Source organism: Solanum pennellii, chromosome 7 (genome assembly GCF_001406875.1).
Source record: "Solanum pennellii chromosome 7, SPENNV200".
NCBI lineage: Eukaryota > Viridiplantae > Streptophyta > Magnoliopsida > Solanales > Solanaceae > Solanum > Solanum pennellii.
This window is the reverse complement of record NC_028643.1, coordinates 71,625,294-71,648,025: the sequence shown is the minus strand read 5'-3', so window position 1 is coordinate 71,648,025 and position 22,732 is coordinate 71,625,294. Positions and strand designations below refer to the sequence as shown.

The window sequence follows — 22,732 nt, the reverse complement described above, 5'->3', positions numbered from 1 at the left end:
GTCTAAACTTGAAACCTTGGTAGGCTCATTTCATCGATTGACATTCCGATCTTAGTCATTTATAGATAATCGACGGTTTACTTACTGACTACTATTTTTTATGACTTGAAATATTCCGCTTTAGTTGGTTAACTACTAATATTAGTCTTATTACTTGAAACATGAAAAGTTAAAATCAATAAATTGTTATAAAATATCCTTTTATAAATAGATTAAATATAAATAAGACAAACACATTAAAATGGCTCGAATAAAGTTTTTCATTACTTTGGATTCTCTCATATATTTTTCCGCGATAGTTAAAGACTTTTATAAGATTACGTTATCGGTACAACAGAAAGACAATCAGTACACTTCAATTATTTTATTTATTCAAAAAAAATTATACTGCATGAATATATATATATATATATATATATCTTGTGGTTTTAAACATCTCACGTGGAAAGTTAAAATTAAATTGTTGCTAAAAAAGAAAATTAGTCATTCTTTTTTAAACAAACTAAAAAGAAAATAGAGACAATCTTTTTAAAACGGAGTCAGTAATAAGTTTCCTAAATCCTAACTATACTTAAAGGAGCATGTTACAAAAACAATTTCAACTTTAAGAATAAAAACTGTTATTTTAATCTTAAAATAACTCAATTGACTATTCAAATTTTCACTGCATTATAATTTTCTCACCCAGTCAAGTAGCCCTATCTTATACTCTTGGGGCACAAACTCTCTTTTTTTTGGAAAAAATAAAAAGGAAGACCTAGTGGTACAAGGAGTCATAAAGTCTATATTTAATTTTTCGGTACTGTCAACAGTGTTGTTAGTTGAATACTCTATTTTCCAGTATAAGAAAAGAAATTAGTTACTTTGTAAGTTTGGATTTTGTTTACTTGAATAAAGCAACAAACAAAATTTCAATGTAAGTAATTAATTGAATATAATGACCTTACTACAAAGTAGTCACTTTAATCCAGATCCTTTAACATTTACTTCCACTTCTTATTATTTATGTGATACTTTCTTGTCCTTATTTATTTATTTATATTTTTTAAGTTTTAATTTATTATTTTTGAAATCATAATTAATAAAGATAAAATTATAATTTTACTATGCTAATTATTGCTATCATAATATGTATGTCATTTCTAAAGTGGACAACTAAACAGGAGCAAAGAGAATATTATTTAAATTTGGTCGGTGACAATAAAAGAATTTTTAATCGTGATTTATCTCATGTCCTTTAAATAGTTAATTTTAATATTATGATTTTTAAGTATGTAAATTATTTTTTTAAAATAAAAAAATTTAACTCTCGAAATGCGAAACATATCATAAAAATCAGACAAGAAGGAGATAAGTTAAATGGAGAATCTTCATACTACCTCCATTGGTTGGTTAATTAAACTTTTAATTTATTGATGATGCTTCAACTCCCCGTAATCTCATCCCTCTCCCCCCAAATATTTATAAAAATAAAATAAGGATATTTCTTAATGGAGAAAAAAAAAACTATAATTCTTTCATTTTAAATTTCAGCCTAAGCAAGTCTCAGTTTAGAGCCAAAAAAAAGTGTCACTATCTTGTCTGTACATAAAAGCAGAGCAGTGACAGCTCAATTGTAAGGCAATTTCAACATCTTCTGATCTCTTCATTTAGATTAGTCTAAAGTGAAAAAAAAAAAGGTGAAAGAAAGAAGAGTTTCCACTAATAGAAAAATAAAAAGTAACTTAATTTGTTAGATCTGTTATTTCATCTACATTTTCTTATTTTAGTGTTACAGTTAGAGAAACAGAGCAAACAGGGTTGAAGATGAGGAGCTTGTGGTGGTCTTTATTGGTAGTACAAATCTTATTCTTATTATTGGGTTTTTCCAATGGGGAAAGTCCATATAGATGGTACAATTGGAATATTACTTATGGTGATATTTATCCTCTTGGTGTTAAGCAACAGGTACTATCAACAAATGCTTTGGATTTGAAGTATGTGTATGTTTTTTTTTTTTAATGTGAGGAAGTTTGTGTATTTTTCAGGGGATATTGATAAATGGGCAATTTCCAGGACCTCCAATTGATAGTGTTACTAATGATAACTTGATTATCAATGTTTTCAACAGTTTGGATGAACCTTTTTTGTTGTCATGGTCAGTAGTATTTCTCTCCCAATGGATATTTGAATGAGCATTTTATTTTGCTACGCATATGCAAAGTTAGAAGGGCATATATATTAGTGGAAATCAAGTTAAAACACATATTCATGTATTATATCTTTTACTTTTGTGTAAAGTACTTTATATGTGGATTTTGTAACCTTCAATTTTGAGAGCGTACATTTGAATATTTTAACTTGGTTTCAATTAACAATTAAATATTTCAACTTGTCTATTTTGTGTCTTGTGAACATCTGATGCTGACGTAACACATAAATTTTGGAGGTGTCTAGATAATTATTTTGCAAGTAAGAATGTTTAATTGACACAATATGGACGAGCTGAGATGTCTACACGTGCATACTCAAAGTTGATGTGTTAACTTGTCAGTGGAGGCAAGTTTGAGTGTAAACTAGGACAATTATTTGATATTTAAGTGTCTGAGTTGCTGTCTTAATGTAGCTGTTATATTAGATATGTTTTTACCTTTATTTCATATTATAATGTAGTCTTGACCAATTTTCAATTCTCTGCATAAGGTATAACTTAATTATGAAGAAATGACTTTCACTTTTAAGGAATAACAACCAGATCTGGAACTCGTCGAAGTCTTGAATATTATATTTATCGGTTGAGATTCTGTAATGTGTAGTAATGAGTACGCGATTTGTGGAACAATTTGATTGTTTTTCAATTGGTATTTATGCCTCTATGTATTGAAAGTTTGTTATCTGCCTGAAATTCTGGCCTATAGCTAAAAATAATACGATAATCGACTGTTGGACAGGAATGGAATTCAACAGAGGAGGAACTCATGGCAAGATGGAGTATATGGGACTAACTGTCCGATTCCACCAGGCCAAAACTTCACATATGTTCTACAAGTTAAGGATCAGATTGGAAGTTTCTTTTATTTCCCTTCATTGGCTATGCACAAAGCTGCTGGAGGCTATGGTGGCATCATAATACGTAGTCGTCCACTGATTCCTGTTCCTTTTCCTCCACCTACTGGAGATTACACCATTTTGGTTGGTGACTGGTTCAAGCTAAATCACACTGTGAGTTGGTGTATAAAAACATATTCTTGAGACATTTTGTGAATTTGTCAACTGACTGTGAGTCTTATTGCACGTACCGCAGGATCTCAAGGCAATTTTAGATGGAGGAAATGATCTTCCCTTCCCTGATGGTATTCTAGTGAACGGTCGTGGATCAAATGGTTTAACTTTCACAGTTGATCAAGGTGATAAAACTGTTTATTGTAGCAACTTGAGGTTACAAAGTAGTCAATGCATTTCTTGCTTATATGTGATACTGATGATGAACTCTTCCGATAAATTTTGTTTCCAGGTAGGACTTACAGATTCAGGATCTCCAATGTTGGCCTCACAACAGCTATAAATTTTAGAATCCAGGGGCATAAGATGGTCTTAGTTGAAGCGGAAGGGACTCACACACTGCAGAATACCTATGAGTCACTTGATATCCATTTGGGTCAGTCCTATTCTGTATTGGTCACAATGGACCAACCAGGGCAGGACTATTACATTGTCGCCTCAACGCGTTTCACTTCACCAGTGCTAACGGCAACATCAATTCTTCACTACAGCAACTCAGCGGGAGGTGTTTCTGGTCCTCCCCCAGGTGGACCAACAATTGAGATTGATTGGTCTCTCAATCAGGCTCGATCTATTAGGTACATTTTGCGAGTCTTTTTTCTGAAATGAAGGTCAGAAACTGCCCGCATTCTTGTTATTATAAGCTGTTTTTACGTGCAGGCAAAATTTGACAGCAAGTGGTCCAAGGCCTAATCCACAAGGTTCTTATCATTATGGGTTGGTTAACACCACGCGGACAATTAGATTGGCAAATTCTGCTCCAATGATTAATGGTAAAAAGAGGTATGCAGTCAACAGTGTGTCGTTCATTCCAGCAGACACACCGCTCAAACTAGCAGACTACTTCAAGATTCCAGGGGTATTCAACCTGGGTAGCATCCAAGACTACCCCACTGGAGGTGGAGGTTATCTCCAGACCTCTGTCATGGCTGCTGATTTCAGAGCCTACGTTGAAGTTGTGTTCGAGAATCCAGAAGACACTGTCCAGTCATGGCACATTGATGGCCATATCTTCTTTGTTGTAGGGTAAGGTTTGTTCACTCTAACTCAATTCATCCAATTTCATCAGAGCCGGGATGTAGAAAGGAAAAGAAACAAAAATCAAAGGAGTAGTCTTTGAAAGTTATCTCTCTGAGTTTAATTTTCATTCAATGACATCAGGTCGCATAAAAGACAACTACATAAGTGAGATTAGTCACATGAAATCTAAATTAAATGAAATTCTATGCGTTTATTAGTTTGTTAACGCTGATTTTATGAACAGGATGGATGGTGGACAATGGTCAGCTGCAAGCAGATTAAACTACAACTTAAGAGATGGTATTTCGCGTTGTACAATTCAGGTATTTCCGACTACAACATTGATTATCTTCCTTCTATATCTGTTTTTAACATTTCATTCATTTGGTGATGAACAGGTATATCCGAGATCATGGACAGCTTTATACATGCCATTAGACAATGTGGGAATGTGGAACATTAGATCAGAGAATTGGGCTCGGCAGTACTTAGGCCAGCAGTTCTACCTTCGCGTTTATTCACCTGTCAATTCATGGAGAGATGAGTATCCAATTCCAATAGGCGCTCTTCTCTGTGGCCGTGCATCTGGACGCAAGACTCGCCCACTCTAAGGAACGAATTACATCAGCTGAACCAGTCACGAAAGGGTGACTGATCGATCTTCAAAGAGTTATGGCAAACAATTTTAAAGGGGAAGTAGCAGAAAACTGCTCTTACTCTGATCAGCATTTCTCTTTTTTTGTTTATCATTTCATTTTAGGATTACTTATGAGATTATTGGTTGCAGCGAGAAGAAAAGTAATCTCTATTCATTTTATAAAACTCAATTCATGAAGAAGTTGCTTTCATTTGTTCATCCATTCTTGATTATGAGCTGATTCTTGTGTAAGGCTCTGAAATAGCTCAATTCAATCTTTGTTTAGTATGACAAGACAATTATACAATAGAAAAATAGGAAAAAAGGCAAATATACCCGAACTATGGTAAAGTGCGTCATACTTTTAGGATATTAGTGTCTCTGTCGTTCGGAAACTAGAGCATTACACTTCACTCTAAAATGACACAATTTTATTTGTCTATTCGATATTTAATAAATATCAGATAGGTGAATAAAATTATGACATATGTATGTTCGTTAGTATAAATGGTACATATATTCTAGCTTTTAGACTATAGGGACATCAATGTCTTGACGGAGATTTACCATAGTTCAAAAATATATTTATTCATTTTTTCAATAAAAAAATAATTTATTTTATTTTATCCTTTCATATTTTTTTTATTACTACATTATAGAGTATAAATTTCACAAATTATGAAGAGAAATATACGACATTAGCAAAGGAAGAAATCTTTAAAACAAATACTACGACTTTCGAATTTAGTTCCATTTTTAACATGATATTAGAGCATACATGTAAAATTTGAATAGTTATAATAAAGTCGGTAGCTTTAGTGAAAATGAGCTAAGCATTAAGCATTGCAAGAGAGGTGTTCATAGAAAAGGGTGACACATTGTATTTCACTATACGCTATTCAAATTTCAAGGCAATTAATAATAAATGAACCATCAATCATGGTTTCACCGACAATACTACCAAAAAAAGACTGCAAATTAAAGAGAAATAGTTAGGCAAAAGTAAAGTGGGGAGCGGCCTGGTCTCTCTTCATACTTCCTTCTTAAGTTAACTCTACTCATACAAAAAGTACTACTCTCTTCACAAATCACACACACACAAACAAAAGAAAAAAAAAGAAAACAAAATATGGTAAAAGAATGGAGTACTTGGTTGCCTTTAATGGCTATGGTGATGATGTTTCTTCATGTAAATTTTATTCATGGAGAAGACCCTTATAGGTTCTACACTTGGAATGTTACTTATGGTGATATTTACCCTCTTGGTGTCAAACAACAGGTACCCTCTTTTCCTGTTTTGCTCGTATTTTTCAAAAATGTTATCTGTATGTCCTCGAGCATTTTTTTTGGAGGATTCGACATGTACCTATAGTTGTATGACAATGATTTTAGTGAGCTATGTGAAGTTGATTGATTGTGTCTCTCTGTTCTACTCTGTTCCAAAACAGAAGAATATGAGATCTTCTTTGAGGAATATTTGTTGTTTAAAAATGGCAGGGGATTTTGATAAATGGGCAATTTCCAGGACCACCTATTCAGTGTGTGACCAATGATAACTTGATTATCAATGTTTTCAACAATTTGGATGAACCCTTTCTCATTTCCTGGTAATTTCTCTTGCTTTCTCTTCTTATATATATATTTCTTTGATTTCACTAATTGATTGGTTCCTCCTTGCTTAATATGATCTTTTCTTTATGTGCACTTTTATGTATGCAGTAAGTTAATTAATATATACATGTTTGGGATGATCCTGATAGTTTTGCATTATATTGGCTTGTGCTACGAATAGGTTATGTTGAATTAATGATGCCAATTCAGGAACGGTGTCGAGCAGAGGAGAAATTCATGGCAGGATGGAGTCTATGGCACTAATTGTCCCATTCCACCAGGGAAAAACTTCACTTATGTTCTCCAAGTCAAAGATCAGATTGGTAGTTTCTACTACTTTCCTTCCCTTGCTTTCCACAAAGCAGCAGGAGGAATTGGTAGCATAAATATCGCCAGTCGCTCCGTTATTCCTGTTCCTTTTCCTCCTCCTGCTGGAGAGTTCTCCATACTGACTGGAGATTGGTTCAAACAAAACCACAGTGTGAGTTTCTCCCCTTCCAAGATATTGTTTGCGTCTTTTCGTTAAGTTTAAGTCCCTTGGTAACAATTTGCACCCAACAACTTCATTTTCTGATTATCAATGTGCTTATTTGCATTTTATAGGACCTTAAAGCAATTTTGGATGGTGGACATGATCTTCCCTTCCCTGACGGGCTTCTTATCAATGGTCACGGATCAAATGGTTATACATTCACCGTTGATCAAGGTCACCCATTAATAATTGCATAGTCCTGACAATTTTTTTGGTGTGTACTATTTGTTTTGTTAGTCTGATATATATACATTTTTGGGGGTTCCAGGCAAGACTTACAGATTCAGGATATCAAACATTGGTCTCACAACTTCCGTTAATTTTAGAATCCAAGGGCATAAGATGACTGTAGTTGAAGTAGAAGGGACTCACACTGTGCAAAATGCATATGATTCTCTTGATATCCATTTGGGACAGTCCTATTCTGTGTTGTTAACTGCAGATCAACCTGCACAAGATTATTATATTGTTGTCTCGACTCGTTTCACATCTCAGGTGCTCACAGCTACGTCTACTCTTCGTTATAGTAACTCAGCAGGAAGTGTTTCTGGCCCTCCTCCTGGTGGACCAACAATTGAAATTGATTGGTCTTTCAATCAGGCCCGATCTCTCAGGTGCATTTCTCTTTTTGTGAAAACTACAATAACAACGATTCTTGCTATGAGTGAGACGTTTAACTGTTTGAATGATAACAGGCGTAATCTAACAGCTAGTGGACCGAGACCTAACCCTCAGGGCTCCTACCACTACGGACTTATTAACACCACACGCACAATTAGACTTGCAAATTCAGCTCCAATCATCAATGGGAAGCAAAGATATGCTATCAACAGCGTGTCCTTTATTCCAGCAGATACACCACTTAAACTTGCTGATCACTTCAATATTCCCGGGGTCTTTACCCTTGGAAGCATTCCAGATAGCCCTACTGGATCCGGTGCTTACCTTCAGACATCCGTTATGTCTGCTGATTTTCGAGCTTATACTGAAGTTATATTTGAGAATTTAGAAGACAGTGTGCAGTCTTACCACATTGATGGACACCATTTCTTCGTTGTGGGGTGAGTTTCTAAAGTTGCAAGACACTAGCCGTGAAAATCTCATATAGAGTTCTTATAAGTTAATACTTAATGTCAAATTCTTTATAACAGAATGGGTCGCGGAGAGTGGACTCCAGCAAGCAGATTAACATACAACTTAAGGGACACGATTTCTCGTTCAACAGTTCAGGTAACTAATTCTATTAACTTCAAAGTTCAAATAACATCTGTCAGACTGATTTATGTAATGGAACACTTCGTTGGCTTGCAATTTCGATCTATTTTGATAGGTGTACCCGAAGTCCTGGACTGCACTATACATGCCATTAGATAATGTGGGAATGTGGAACATAAGGTCTCAGAATTGGGCTCGTCAATACTTAGGACAGCAATTTTATCTGCGAGTTTACTCACCCGTAAATTCGTGGAGAGATGAATCTCCGATTCCCAGCAATGTTCTACATTGTGGAAGAGCATGAAGTAGAGGAACCTTGGACCAGTAATTGGAAGGTGGGCAGCATCATGAGCTTCTACATATTATAAATGCAGATGTACTCTGAAATAATCCAATTCTTTATTTCATTCAGTTATATTTGGCTCAAGTTATACTATTTACTTGTTATTTTTGTTGTAATCAATGTAATTTCCTTTATCTTTTTTTCAAATGTTTGGCTGGACTGATTGGAAGTTTGCTTAAGCTTAGCTAGTACTAGATGTTCCACAACATTTCTGTGTTAATAGTTATACCTTACCATTGTTGTCTTCCCTGGTGCATTAACAACTCGCAATCAACAATATTTACATATTCAGTGTAATTTCATAAGTTGAGTTTAGATTAATCAATGTTTTAGGAGGGCAAGATGTTTTACCAGCATGGGGCGAGAAATAAACCCTGAAACACAAAGATAAGTTTCATGTATATATTCAATTTTATAATTTTTTTTTTACTAAGAGAATGAACAAAAGTAAAAGTAAATTCAAATACTCTGCAAATAAATTGAAAGAAATCTCCAATAATATAGAAAAATTAATTATAATTTTTATAGAGAAATCTAACACACAGAAATGATAATAACTTAGATAACCTTTAAAATGAAATCATAATCTACTTGTTCATCGATCTCCGCATCTACAAATTATTGTTGATGTATTTCAAAGGACTAGGATAAAGAGTGTAAATCAACGACAAAAGGAAATAAAGTTGCCACAAAAATATATTACTACGCCTTTTATTACGCCCAAAGCACATTTCTTTGACCCCCCCTAAAACATTTGAAAACACTGAATATTACGCGACCCTTAATTTTATTAAAATATTATTAAGCCACCACTTACTAATATAGATCATCTTAAATCCACTACTCCTTAAGGATATTTATGTACCCTACTCAATAAATTCTCCTTTTATCACAAGTATGTTTGGATCATTGTTATGCATTGTATTGTATTGTGTCGTTACTATACCTACAATGTTTGTACCTATAATGTTTGTTTTGATTGTTACTTAAAATATATTGTACTGTATTGTTAAATTTCGTTGTTACGTAACAATGAAAACCCTTATTTTATGGAACAACCAATTTGGTGTGTTCCAATTGTTACTTAATTTCTATTGGAATTACATAGTCAAATAAGTAATTGTAGTAGTTAAGTCTGTTAGTCTTAGACTGTTAGGAGTCAGAAAAGTAGTTAGGCTACTTGTAGTTAATTACAACTAACTACAGCTCCTAAAGTGTGACTATACAGTATAATATGATTCCTATAAATAGGAACTGAAAATTGTATTCAGTTAACAATCAATAATATTCTTTCTTTCTTCTTCCTCTAGATTCTTTTATCTTTCAATTGTTATTTCCAGTTATAGTTGCAGAGATCTGTAACAATGGAGCTTAGCTCCATGATTCTATGAAATCTATTATGGTATCAGAGCAGGCGGGACTAGGACTAGATTGATTTTAATTTTTTCTTTTCGCAAAGTGATTTTGAAGTTCAGATCGCAGCCATGGCAGAACTTACTGTAGCAACACTTGGACATAATCATCCACTTCATCTGCAGCCTTAAGACACGCCTGGGGTAGCATTGATCACAACAAAGCTCACAGGACCTGAGAATTATGGTATTTGGAGCAGATCGATGAGATTAACAGTGTTGCTGAAGAACAAGATAGGCTTTATAGATGGAACTTGCTTGAAGAGCATGTACAAGGATAAATTAGCAGTTCAATGGGAAAGGTGCAATGCAGTTGTTATTTCATGGATTAGTAGCACAGTAGCAAACAATATGTTGGCGACAATAGTATATGCATCTAATGCAAAACGAGTTCGGGAAGATTTCAATGAGAGATTCGACAAGTCTAATCTCACTAGGATCTATCAACTCTGGACAGATATGGCCACATTAAAGCAAGGTACAAATTCTGTAACAAATTACTATTCTAAATTGAGGGATTTATAGGATGAGTTTGACGTATTGGTACCCTCACCCTCATGTAAATGTGATGATACTAAGTCTTATATTGAACATCTACATCAACAAAGATTGATGATGTTCCTCATGGGGTTAAATGAGTCTTTCAGTCATGTGAGAAGTGATTTGTTGCTGAAAAGTGAACTACCTAGCATTAACCAAGCCTATGCAATTGTAATTCAAAATGAAAGTCAAAGACTATTAGGTGTACTGGATTCAAACAAAGAGTCACTTACCATGATGGCAGGAAGGGGACAAGGACAAGGATTCAAAGGGAAGAAGGTGTTACCAGGCAATGCAATACTGGATGTGAGATTTGTGGTTTCAAAAATCATGTAACAGAAAAATGTTACAGGCTGGTAGGTTATCCTTCTGACTTCAAGAGCAAGAGGAAGCAATCAGATTTTAGTGGATCATACCAGAACAACACTGAAGGTTTTAAGTCACCTGGATCTTACAGCAGTAATGCTTACAACAATACTGATAATTTCAAGCCATATGCTAACAATGCTTCAGTGGATAAACAGAAGTAGGATTTTGAATTCACAAAGGAAGAATACAATCAAATGATATAATAATAATAATATTGTAGAGTCTTAAGTTAATTATACCTATAGTCCCACTACAATAATTATTACTGCTATAATAATAATAAATTGCAATTATAAATAATTTAAATCATAGTTGTACTATAATTCTAATAGTAATCTAATCATAGTCGTAAAATAATCCTAATCAAATTCAACTAGTACAATAAGTAGTAGCCTAGTTGATATAATAGTCTAATCCTAGTGTGACTCTATGAAACTTGTTAGTCAGCTTCGTTGGACCTGTTTCTTTGACATGTTCTAATCATTAGCTTCATTCTTCATCAACACTTGTTGCAGATACGTCAGTCAACTGCGTTGGACCTGTTTCTTTGACATGTTCCAATCTTCAGCTTCTTTCTTCTTCAACATTAGTCAGTCGAAAATAAGTTAGTTCTGTATTCAGTTAGTATACATTTGGTATTCAACTGATATTTCATTGGAAAAATTGAAAAATCAATGTGCTATTGAGATTTTAACTGAATTAGTCAGACAAGTTAAGTTGTATCCAATTAGTATACATGATATCCAACTAATATCCCATTGAAAAGCCAACATGTAATTGAGATTTCATCCAAATATAACAAACTAAAATAAGTTAATGTTATATCCAACTGATATGGTATCCAGCAGATGTCCTACTAGAAAATGAAAAATACAAAATGCAATTGATATTTTAACCAAATTTGTCAACTAAAACAAGTTAATGTCGTGTCCAGCTGATACAACTGAAAAATTGATACAAGTTGATTTTGTCCCTGAGTTGCAATTTTCTTTGATTCTTCTTTCTCCTCCTTTACTAGGTTTTGTTTTTTCTTGGGAGTAATTGTCACACTCTTGTTGTCGGATTTGCATTCCTCTTGGCCGTCAGAGATTGAATCAAAATATTGAAAAATGGAGCATGTATCTCAACATTAGAAACCGCTACTACAAGTCTGAGGCTCTTTCTAGGTGTATGATGATGTTTTTGAGACTTCAACATGTTCTTTTTATCAACCTACAAATTGTTCTTGGTAATTGTGTAGAAGAATTCTATTGATTTTCTTTTTGAATGAACAAGAAGAACGTTGAAGATGGTGAGAGAGAATAAGTTACTTCTCTCTCTATATATAAGAGGAGGTTGCCGTGTGAGAATTGAATAAAATCTCTAAAAAGGTGTAATGGATAGTTACAATTGATTCTATAATATTTATGTTATTTCTCTTAATTATTATAGTGTAATTATAAAAAATAATGACTAATTAATAAAATAAAATAAAATAAAATATATTACAGATTAAAATTGATCTGATAATACTTACAATAATTAAAATATTATAAGTAGTAATATATATAAAAAAATTTACATCTAAAGGCTGTAATATTAAGCCTTAAACAGATGTGTGGAGTAATTTTTGTCTTAAATAAAAGTTCATGATTTTATTAAAAATAACATAAATTGATTCGATTCGATTATTTTTCATATTCTTTTGATACCCCTAAATGGTTCCACATGGATGTTATTAATTAAAGAGGCGTCCCTTCTTGTAATTATAACAAAAAATTGCTTGTTATGGACCATAGCCACAACATTCTAATATATAGATCATCTTTATATTAATCTCGTTTAACTATATTTACAAATTACAACCAGTACATACATAAAAGATTTGATAATCTAAACATTCTACGCAAGAATAGACATAAAATATAGAGTAATAATTAATACGATGGACCATTTGCGATTTGCCATGAATGACAACATTAATATTGGTTGGAGTCGGTAGTAGCTAACGTTGACGAAGTTTCGATCTAATTAAGAAATATAGACTTTAGAGATAGTCGTCTATAATTTATGGGAGCGTCTGAAAATGAAAATTATGAGTATTTGAAAAAATAATTTTTCGTTACTTTGAAAATTGAAGTGTATTCGACCATTAACTGAAAATAACCTTTTGGTGTTTTTCAATTTTTTCTAAAAATTCTGAAATTTAACTTAAAGTTGAATTTCAAAATTTTATGAACAAACATGTTTTAAGGAATTCAACTTCAACAATTTTTCTTTAAAAAAAAATCATGACAAAATGTCCTTTTATATTTACAGTCATTTTTTGTTTTAATTTATGTGGGATATATAATGTATCTTTTCTTTTTACCGTGACTTTATGAATATTTTGAATTGTCAAATATTATGACTTAATATTTTTGACAAAAATTTTAAATATATAATCTTATTTTAAATTTTTAAAAATTTTCATGTCAAAATTTACAATAAAAAGAAAGTACGGTACTAAATAAATTACGTAAATAATGTAGTTGTTTTGACTGATTCTATTGGTTCATTTAATGATCCCGCCAGTTCCCCAACGGTTCAAACGCGTGAAATAGGCATGCATGCAGCTATTCACATTGTAGACATTAATGGCTTCAATTGACTAGTGAGTTGGGACTGATAATAATATGCAAAAGTTGTCTACTTGGCTGATAGAGAAAGCCTATATAAGCCATATATTTTTGAGTGAAGAAGAGCACAAGTAACCTGATATATCTGATAACCTAGCTTTGTGATCATACTCATGGGTTCTTCTTCTCAAAAGAGGGTTGTAGGGTTACTTCTTGTCTTGAGTATTTTCTTGGAATTGAGTGCCATCACTTTTGGTGATGATAAGCTTGAAGAGTCGAGGTGGGGTAATGATTATGGTTGTGGACGATTTGGTAGAAGGGGATGTGGTGGACGTGGAGGATGGGGTGGACGCGGTCTAGGTGGTGGTAGAGGTGTTGGAGGAGGGTTTGGAGGCGGAGCTGGTGGAGGAGGAGGTCTCGAGGGAGGAGCAGGAGGTGGAGTAGGTGGTGGTGGAGGTCTTGGTGGAGGAGCAGGTGGTGGTGGAGGACTAGGTGGAGGTGGAGGAGGAGGACTCGGGGGAGGTGCAGGAGGCGGAGGTGGACTAGGAGGAGGAGCGGGAGGTGGAGTAGGTGGCGGAGGAGGTCTTGGGGGAGGAGCAGGTGGTGGAGGTGGACTAGGTGGAGGAGGAGGAGGAGGTCTAGGTGGAGGGGCAGGAGGTGGAGGTGGACTAGGTGGAGGAGGAGGAGGAGGTCTCGGTGGAGGGGCAGGAGGTGGAGGTGGACTAGGTGGAGGAGGAGGAAGAGGTCTCGGTGGAGGGGCAGGAGGTGGAGGTGGTCTAGGTGGAGGAGCGGGAGGTGGAGTAGGTGGTGGAGGAGGTCTAGGAGGAGGAGCAGGTGGTGGAGGAGGACTAGGGGGAGGAGAAGGTGGTGGTGTTGGTGGTGGAGCTGGTGGTGGTGTTGGTGGAGGTGGGGGATTTGGTGGTGGTGGAGGAGGAGGTGTAGGTGGAGGGTCAGGTCATGGTGGTGGATTTGGAGCCGGAGGAGGTGTAGGAGGTGGTGAAGGAGGTGGTCTTGGTGGTGGAGCTGGTGGAGGTGGAGGTAGTGGTGGTGGAGGAGGTATCGGAGGTGGTTCTGGACATGGTGGAGGTTTTGGAGCTGGAGGTGGTGTAGGTGGTGGTGTTGGAGGAGGTGCTGGAGGTGGAGGTGGAGGTGGAGGAGGAGGCGGCGGCGGTGGTGGTCTTGGAGGAGGGTCAGGCCATGGTGGTGGATTTGGTGCAGGTGGCGGAGTTGGAGGTGGAACTGGTGGAGGAGTAGGAGGAGGAGGAGGATTTGGAGGTGGCGGCGGAGGTGGAGCAGGAGGAGGATCAGGTCATGGTGGTGGTTTTGGTGCGGGTGGAGGTGTAGGTGGTGGGTCAGGGGGAGGATTAGGAGGAGGAGGTGGACATGGTGGAGGAATCGGGGTTGGAATTGGAGTTGGTATCGGAGTAGGTGTTGGTGGTGGAGCTGGCAAAGGTGTTGGAGTAGGGAGTGGGTCCGGTAGTGGTGGTAATGGCCGATGATAAATATTTCGTAGCCTCAAAGCTACACTTGGGCGCAGTACCAAGATACATAATGTTACTTTAGACTTTAAAGTTGTTAATGCTACATGATATAATTAAACAAATGAACTTGTATGATTTGGCTTTCATATGTATTATATTTTCCTTAATTTCCAATGTATCATCCTCACATTATTTATGAAAAGAAACTACATATGTGAATCTTGTTAAACTACTCATTTTGATTCATTTTCTTATTATAACTCTGCTTCTTTAAATCATCGTAAACAAGACATAATTAGCTGATTCTTTTCCAATATAGAAATAATAAAATAAAGATTTTTGTTCGACAGAAATAAAAATCTATGTATTGATTAATTAAAGCACAAATTGCTTGGTATGTACCATAGTCACTACTTTTTAACGCCGAGCCTAAAAAGTAAAAAATATTGACAAAAATTTTGAAAAGGTATATGATAAACTTTTAAATCAAAACGGTAAAATCGCTGGTGATGTAGCGATTTAGGTGGGTGGTGTTAAGGAAAATCGCTGCAGTAGCAACGATTTGTAAAATTTTTTTTTTTAACAAATCGATGTGAAATGTGAATTTGAAAGTTTGACAATGTGAATTTTTTTCGGCTAATAATAATTTATTTACGACAAAAAATTAAAAATTAAATAGGTTAAATCGCTGCCTTTACTTCAAAATTTTAAAAAAAAATTAAGTAAAATCGTTGCACAGGCAGCGATTTACAAATTTTTTTTTCATTTACAAATCGCTGCCTTGGGAGCGATTTGTTAAGAAAAATTAATATTTTTTTTTACAAATCGCTGCTACTGCAGCGATTTTCCTTAACGCCACCCACCTAAATCGCTACATCACCAGCGATTTTACCGTTTTGATTTAAAAGTTTTTTCACATTACCCTTTTGAAATTTTTATCAATATTTGGGACTCACTTTCTAATATATATCATCTTAAATCCACTACTTCGATAGGATATTTTATGTACCCTACTCAATAAATTCTCCTTCATCTTATTGTCAAAAAAGTATGCTAGGACCTAACTTTATCTAAAAAAATTAATATGTAACTCCTTCAACAGATCAACTTTATATTTGCATTTAATTTCCTTACTCTCATTTGAACGACGTACAAATCATTTCAATGTATGTCTTTTAGTTTTGATCTAACATAAAGTTTTTTTAAGTGAATTAATGGATTTTCGGATTTTAAAATCTAAAGTGTAACAATGTACTAAACTGGCCTTGGATGTTGTGGTCTAAAATGACATGTAGGGTGTTTGAGCTAAAGAGTTAACTCTATTATTTCAATGTGTTTGTCTTAGTAACTATTTGGACAGTCAAGTGTTTTCTTCTTTGATCATAATTTTTTGAAATGTATTCTAGACATTTTGAACTATTTGGACAGTCAAGTGTTTTCTTCTTTGATCATAATTTTTTGAAATGTCTTCTAGATATTTTGAACTGATAACTATCGTGACTTATTGTACTTTTTATATAATTTATAAATATTTAAATCTTATTTCAAACAATTGAAGATTACATATTCGAATTCACATCGAACATTAGTCAGTTTCACTCTCATATTTTTCAAATTAAACCAAGCAAATTGAAACACAAGAAGCACGTAATATAAACAATATTGAAATTATGTTTAAGCATATAAATAAAATAAGTGAAACACATCGAAATAAAATAAGAGAAGTAATGAAATTGACATCGACACTTATATACCTTAATATTCCCTCCGACCAGATTAATTGACGCTATTGAACACTCAAATTTGATGGAAGGAGTAATTTTAAGTGAAGCTTCCTAGGCCCTGTTGAAGGGAAAAAAGTTAGGAGAATTTATATAAATTCCACTAGTTCAGGAGCTAATTACTTAGATATACGTTAGTTTGAGCTAATTACTTAGATATACGTTAGTTTGCAATATTACGTATCTTATCATATTCTAGTTCTAGAGTTAACTAGATACATGTATCTTGAATACATGATGTCAAATTTTGATGTAATCTATTATAGATACGTTGTATCTAAGTGGATTCGCATGTATATGGAATATATAGCAAATCTCACTCGCCTCCCTTCCAGTCTCGCTCATCTCTCCCTCCCTAATTTTGTGTATCTGATAACAAAAATATACATGTATGTAAGTGTGAGATACGTAGAAAACTCTTAAGTAGTGATAAGATACGTAATATGTTTAAAATATATATATATAAGTAGTGTAAATGATAGCGAAGTATATCAAATAGTAACATTGTAACTTAGGCCTCATTTGTTTGCACTTAATGGAGGTCTGATTCTTAATTATTCAGATTCAGCACATTAAGTGCATTTGATTTTTAGGTTTGAATCTGGATGATTCAAATTCAACCCATTAAGTCCATCTGTTTCTTTTTTTTCAAAAAGTCTCTTAATGGATTTGAAAAGATCTAAACGGATCAGATTTGTAGAAGAGTTTTAACAACATTTACACTTATTTAATAAGTTATAAGATAATATTGTATTGCCTCTATCAATCTTTGCATAACTTTTGCTCTCACAGCTACAACTTTCTTTCTCTCTTTTCTCAATCAAACACTAATCTTCTGCTCTTGAACTAATAAGTTTTTATAATCTTTACAAGTAATTTTTTTATATTAATAATTTTCTTAGAGTGTATTGATGTTTGTGAGAACACTTATTGCAATAATATTTTAGTGTATTAATGTTGATCAAGGTTTTTGAATGAAAAAAATACTACTCACAATTAAAAATAAGAACTATATATACATATTTGAGGTCTCTTATTAAAATAATTGTCTTAGAGCCAATAATTTTATTGAGACTCTTTGATAATCAAGCCTATTTGTGAGATAACACTAATATATTTTTCTTCTTGAACTAGTTGGTGATAGAAATAATGGAGTATATAATAATTCTTCATCCCGATCTTTACCATCCCAATCTTCAATTTCAGTTGGAAAAAAAAAGTTTTGGGGGAAGATAAGAATAACTTATTCGTCTCAACTGGAAATTGATGAGAAAATAATTTACTGTTTTGGAGTCCTTGATTAAAAAAATAGTGCACCCACATTTGAAGAATATATGGAAAAAAAATAGATGTGCTTGAACGGGAAGAGTCATTATACAATACATGTGTTATGGGAAAGTGACACCTACAAAAAAACATGAATGGCGTTAGAGGTTTTCAAATTAGAGAACTAGATTAAGGTTATTGGGAAAAAAGATAGGAATTCTTCAGTGTTGCTAATCAGCTAAAATAAGAGAATTGGATTAAGGTTATTGAGAAAAATAAATAAGAATTCTTTAGTTTTTCTAATTAGCTAAGTATCTATCATACTTATTGACATGTTTGGTATCATATTGTGCATATAAAATATTTTTTATTCGCGATTTTTTTATGTTATGTTGGATAATTATAATTTTTTAAATCAAAAAGTAATATTTTTTGTTGAAATGAAATTTTTATAACATTTTATTTATATAATATTTGATTCCATGTGTGCATTCAGATTTTTAAAACAAGTAATCTTAATCATTCAGAGTTCAAATTTAATTTAAAGACCATCTTATAGTCAGATCTCGACACTTAAATTTTAATATTTAAATGTGTATATAGATGCAGACCTCTTAATCCTAATAAAAATAAATAAAGCTTAATCTCATCTAAATATATTTACCAATTACAACCACTGTATATATATACATAAAAGATTGATAATCCAAACATTCTATGGAAGAATAGACATAATTATTATAGAGTAATAAAGACGATGGCCCATTTGCCATGCCATTATACAATGTCAACATTAATATTGGTTGGTGTTGGTAGTAGCTAGAGCTAACGAAGTTTCGATCTAAAGAAATAAAGACTAGAGATAGCCGCCTATAATTATATGGTACATTTGGCCATAAAAATAGTGAATATTGAAAAATAATTGTTTCAAAATAAAAAGATCATATTTAAAAAAAAATTGAAGTTTTGTGAATTTTTTTTAGTAAATTAAAGTGAAAGTAACTTATGGTATTCTTCAAATTCCTAAAATTCATAAATTTAACTTAAAATTGAATTCAGAAGTTTTATGACAAACGTGTTTTCTGAAGTTAATTTACAAGAAAAAAAAAGGTAAAAAGAATTCATGGGCGAAATGTGGAGACCATTCCTTTGTGCAATTCTTTTATTATATGTAAATTATAAAGATTTTAGTACTATGCCAAATATATTAGTAGCAATATCTTGACTAATTCCATTGGTTCATTTAATGTTCCCGCCAGTTCCCCAACGGTTCAAACGCGTGAATTTAGCATGCATGCAGCTTTACACATTATAGACATTAATGGCGTCAACTGACAAGCGAGTTGGGATTACTAATAATATCAAAAAGTTGTCAACTTGGGTGATCGAGTAAGCCTATATAAGTGTTCACAAACTCTGAGTAAGGAAGAGCACAAGTAACCTTATATATCTGAGAAGCTTTGTGATAATAGCTAGTCATGGGTTCTTCTTCTCAAAAGAGGGTTGTAGGGTTACTTCTTGTCTTGAGCATTTTCTTGGAATTAAGTGCCATCACTTTTGGTGATGATAAGCTTGAAGAGTTGAGGTGGGGTAATAATAATGGTTGTGGTCGATTTGGTAGGAGAGGTTGTGGTGGACGTGGAGGATGGGGCGGACGCGGAGGACGTGGTGGATGGGGAGGGCGTGGTGGACGTGGAGGAGGTGCTGGCGGAGGTTTTGGAGGCGGAGCTGGTGGTGGAGTTGGTGGTGGGGGAGGTCTTGGTGGAGGAGCAGGTGGTGGTGGTGGACTAGGTGGAGGAGGAGGAGCGGGAGGTGGACTAGGTGGAGGAGGAGGTCTCGGAGGTGGAGGTGGACTAGGTGGAGGAGCGGGAGGTGGAGTAGGTGGCGGAGGAGGTCTTGGGGGAGGAGCAGGTGGTGGAGGTGGAGGAGGACTAGGGGGAGGAGCAGGTGGTGGAGCTGGTGGTGGCGTAGGTGGTGGTGCTGGAGGAGGTGTTGGTGGTGGTGCTGGCGGAGGTGTTGGTGGAGGTGGTGGATTTGGTGGTGGTGGAGGAGGAGGTGTAGGTGGAGGTTCAGGTCATGGTGGTGGATTTGGAGCAGGAGGAGGTGTAGGTGGTGGTGCAGGAGGAGGGCTTGGTGGTGGAGCTGGTGGAGGTGGAGGTAGTGGTGGTGGAGGAGGTATCGGAGGTGGTTCTGGACACGGTGGAGGTTTTGGTGCCGGAGGTGGTGTAGGTGGTGGTGTTGGAGGAGGTGCTGGAGGCGGAGGTGGAGGAGGAGGCGGTGGTGGTGGAGGAGGAGGTGGCGGTCTTGGAGGTGGTTCAGGCCACGGTGGTGGATTTGGTGCAGGTGGTGGAGTTGGAGGCGGAGCTGGTGGTGGAGTAGGAGGTGGAGGAGGATTTGGAGGTGGTGGCGGAGGTGGAGTAGGAGGAGGATCAGGTCATGGTGGTGGTTTTGGTGCGGGTGGAGGCTTAGGTGGTGGGTCAGGGGGAGGATTAGGAGGTGGAGGTGGACATGGTGGAGGCATCGGAGTTGGAATTGGAATTGGTATTGGAGTTGGTGTTGGTGCTGGAGCTGGCAAAGGTGTTGGAGTAGGGAGTGGGTCAGGTAGCGGTGGTGGTGGTAATGGTCGATGATAAGTCTCTCGTAGCCTAATAGCTACTCTTCGGCACTGCCAAGATACACAATGTTGTTTTACACAACTACTAATTAAACAAATGAATTTGTATGATTTGGATTTTATATGTATTGTATTTTCCTTAATTTCCAATGTATCATCCCCCAATTATGAATAGAAACTATAAATATGAATCTTGTTAAACTACTCCACTTGCTTCCTAAATCCAGTCACAAGTGTTTCTTTTCCCTTTCATTCTTTAAATGTAGTGTTTTCCCCCCTCAAACTTTCAATTACTCTGGAGCTACTTTTAGCATTCTCGATTTTCTTAAAACTAACAGTTTAGAGATTTCTCCACAATGTTTAATTGTTAATTAAGTTAGCCAGCAGTTTAGAGATTTTGGTAGAGTATTTAATTATAAAAGTTGAGTTAATGGATGGATAATTTTGTTTGGAAAATGGGGAAGGAATTACTTTCACATCGACAAGTTCAAAGTTCAAGTAGTCAATCAATTAAACTACTAAGATTTCTTTGTAATTATAGATCTCGCTTAACCATTTAGTGATTTTTGTAGAATTTGATTAATGAAGTTGTGAATAAACTAGTGGCAGACACTTAAAATTTACTGTATAAATTTAAAAACATTCTATCAAAAGATCATCTATCTATACTATTTTTGTTATTACTATTATTTTGGAAAAATACTGAAGATTCTGCTGAGTTCTTATAGAACGCTTCTGTTATTGGATCAGTCAGGCAAAGCAGTTCCTCTCTCAAGGCTATTCTTGATCTCCAAGGTGTATTTTCCAAAGGCACGCTCAATCTTTTTATTGAAGTGCTCGTTACGATCATTAATAGAGTCAATATCTTTCTCTTCATGAAACTTTCTCCTCCGACTAAATGATTGACGCTTCTCATCCCTGTCCTTTAGCTCCTTCACCGTCCTCTCTAGCTTGTCGTCTGATAATTTTGGTGCCTTCCCATAGTGGAGACTAGAAGCTTCTCGATAAAATTCTGGTTCAGTTTCCTTCATTCTGTTGTACTCGTATACATCAACAACAACATTCTTTGTACGCTTCTTGTATGCATTGTATAGCGTCTTCTTATTAAAAACATCCCAACCAGCTGGAGCAGGCTCCTTCTCCCACTTCTTATATTTTGCCTCCGCAGACTCTTGTGTATCTAGCATATATGCTTTGCTCATATCTAACCCGTTCGCATTCAACAAATTCCCAATTTTCTTCTTCCTCTCTTCAATCCATTTTTGCTTGGATATTCCTCTACAATCTGCAGTTGGAGCTTCTGTTTTTTTCTTCTCTACTAACATTTCAGATTGATTAGCTTTTCTTGCCTCGTTCATTTTTAACCTTAATTCAAATAACTTCCTCTTCCTCCCTCTTATCTGATTCGTCGACTCGTCTCTCATATTATCCTCTCCATCATCACTGTGACTTTCAACACCATCTCTTTCATCAACAGTATTAGCTTCCAACACACGTGTTTCAGCTTTGATCATTTGCTTCTTTATTTCCGCTATTATTTTGAAGCAATATTCACTGCATTCATGATAAGGGTTCGAACCATTCCCACAATTTGGGTGAACTCTTCTTTTGTCACTCATGTTCTCAGATCAATTTCGGTGTAAAGCAATAGAAGAATAAACGTTGTGCTTAACACAATCACTCTCGTATCTCACAATATATGAAAATATGTAATAAGTCACCCCTATTTATAATACTAACAAACAAAATTTAACTGGAAAATCTATTCCTATATGAATTAGGACAAACATATCCTAACTATTTAGGATTCCTATTATTAGTTTATTTCCTAAAAAGCTTTGGCAATATCTTTTTCTCTTTATAGTTAGTTAGCTTAAGAGTATAGTAATTTTAGGAATCTTTTTCTTATAGTTTTCCCATATATTTTAGGAGTGTATATTAATTCTCCTATTTTTTTCACAGAAAAGGGAAACTACATTACATATTTCATATTCTTACCGCGTACGTTTTTTTCATAAGTCGCATTATTTCTTTCCAATTCTATTCCTAGACG

General features: G+C 35.1%; 5 protein-coding genes across 6 annotated transcripts; 4 read left to right on the top strand and 1 right to left on the bottom strand.

Annotated features, from left to right (window-relative positions):
• The first annotated feature begins 1,585 nt into the window (after nt 1–1,585).
• LOC107024033 (L-ascorbate oxidase homolog) lies at nt 1,586–5,143 on the top strand. Of its 2 annotated transcripts, XM_015224911.2 has the most exons (8): nt 1,599–1,947; nt 2,028–2,137; nt 2,931–3,201; nt 3,284–3,386; nt 3,494–3,839; nt 3,922–4,287; nt 4,526–4,604; nt 4,680–5,143. In XM_015224911.2, the coding sequence occupies exons 1-8, from the start codon at nt 1,807–1,809 to the stop codon at nt 4,890–4,892; spliced, it is 1,629 nt and encodes a 542-aa protein (XP_015080397.1). In that variant the 5' UTR covers nt 1,599–1,806; the 3' UTR covers nt 4,893–5,143. The 2 variants fall into 2 exon arrangements, with proteins under 2 accessions (XP_027774543.1, XP_015080397.1); XM_027918742.1 differs by lacking the exon at nt 4,680–5,143 and having other exon boundaries at nt 1,586–1,947; nt 3,922–4,292.
• Nucleotides 5,144–5,885: 742 nt separating this feature from the next.
• On the top strand, nt 5,886–8,866 carry LOC107024528 (L-ascorbate oxidase homolog). Its single transcript, XM_015225516.2, has 8 exons — nt 5,886–6,197; nt 6,416–6,525; nt 6,740–7,010; nt 7,133–7,235; nt 7,330–7,675; nt 7,757–8,122; nt 8,213–8,291; nt 8,392–8,866. Exons 1-8 carry the CDS (start codon nt 6,048–6,050, stop codon nt 8,578–8,580), a joined length of 1,614 nt encoding a protein of 537 aa, XP_015081002.1. The 5' UTR covers nt 5,886–6,047; the 3' UTR covers nt 8,581–8,866.
• A 4,754-nt stretch (nt 8,867–13,620) lies between these two features.
• Nucleotides 13,621–15,036, top strand: LOC114078039 (glycine-rich cell wall structural protein 1-like). The gene has a single exon (XM_027918539.1). It carries the CDS (start codon nt 13,711–13,713, stop codon nt 15,034–15,036), a length of 1,326 nt encoding a protein of 441 aa, XP_027774340.1. The 5' UTR covers nt 13,621–13,710.
• Nucleotides 15,037–19,543: 4,507 nt separating this feature from the next.
• On the top strand, nt 19,544–20,695 carry LOC107024165 (glycine-rich cell wall structural protein 1-like). The gene has a single exon (XM_015225077.2). It carries the CDS (start codon nt 19,544–19,546, stop codon nt 20,693–20,695), a length of 1,152 nt encoding a protein of 383 aa, XP_015080563.1.
• Nucleotides 20,696–21,425: 730 nt separating this feature from the next.
• LOC107025646 (pre-mRNA-splicing factor syf2-like) lies at nt 21,426–22,298 on the bottom strand. The gene has a single exon (XM_015226408.1). The coding sequence runs from the start codon at nt 22,296–22,298 to the stop codon at nt 21,426–21,428; it is 873 nt and encodes a 290-aa protein (XP_015081894.1).
• Nucleotides 22,299–22,732: the final 434 nt, after the last annotated feature.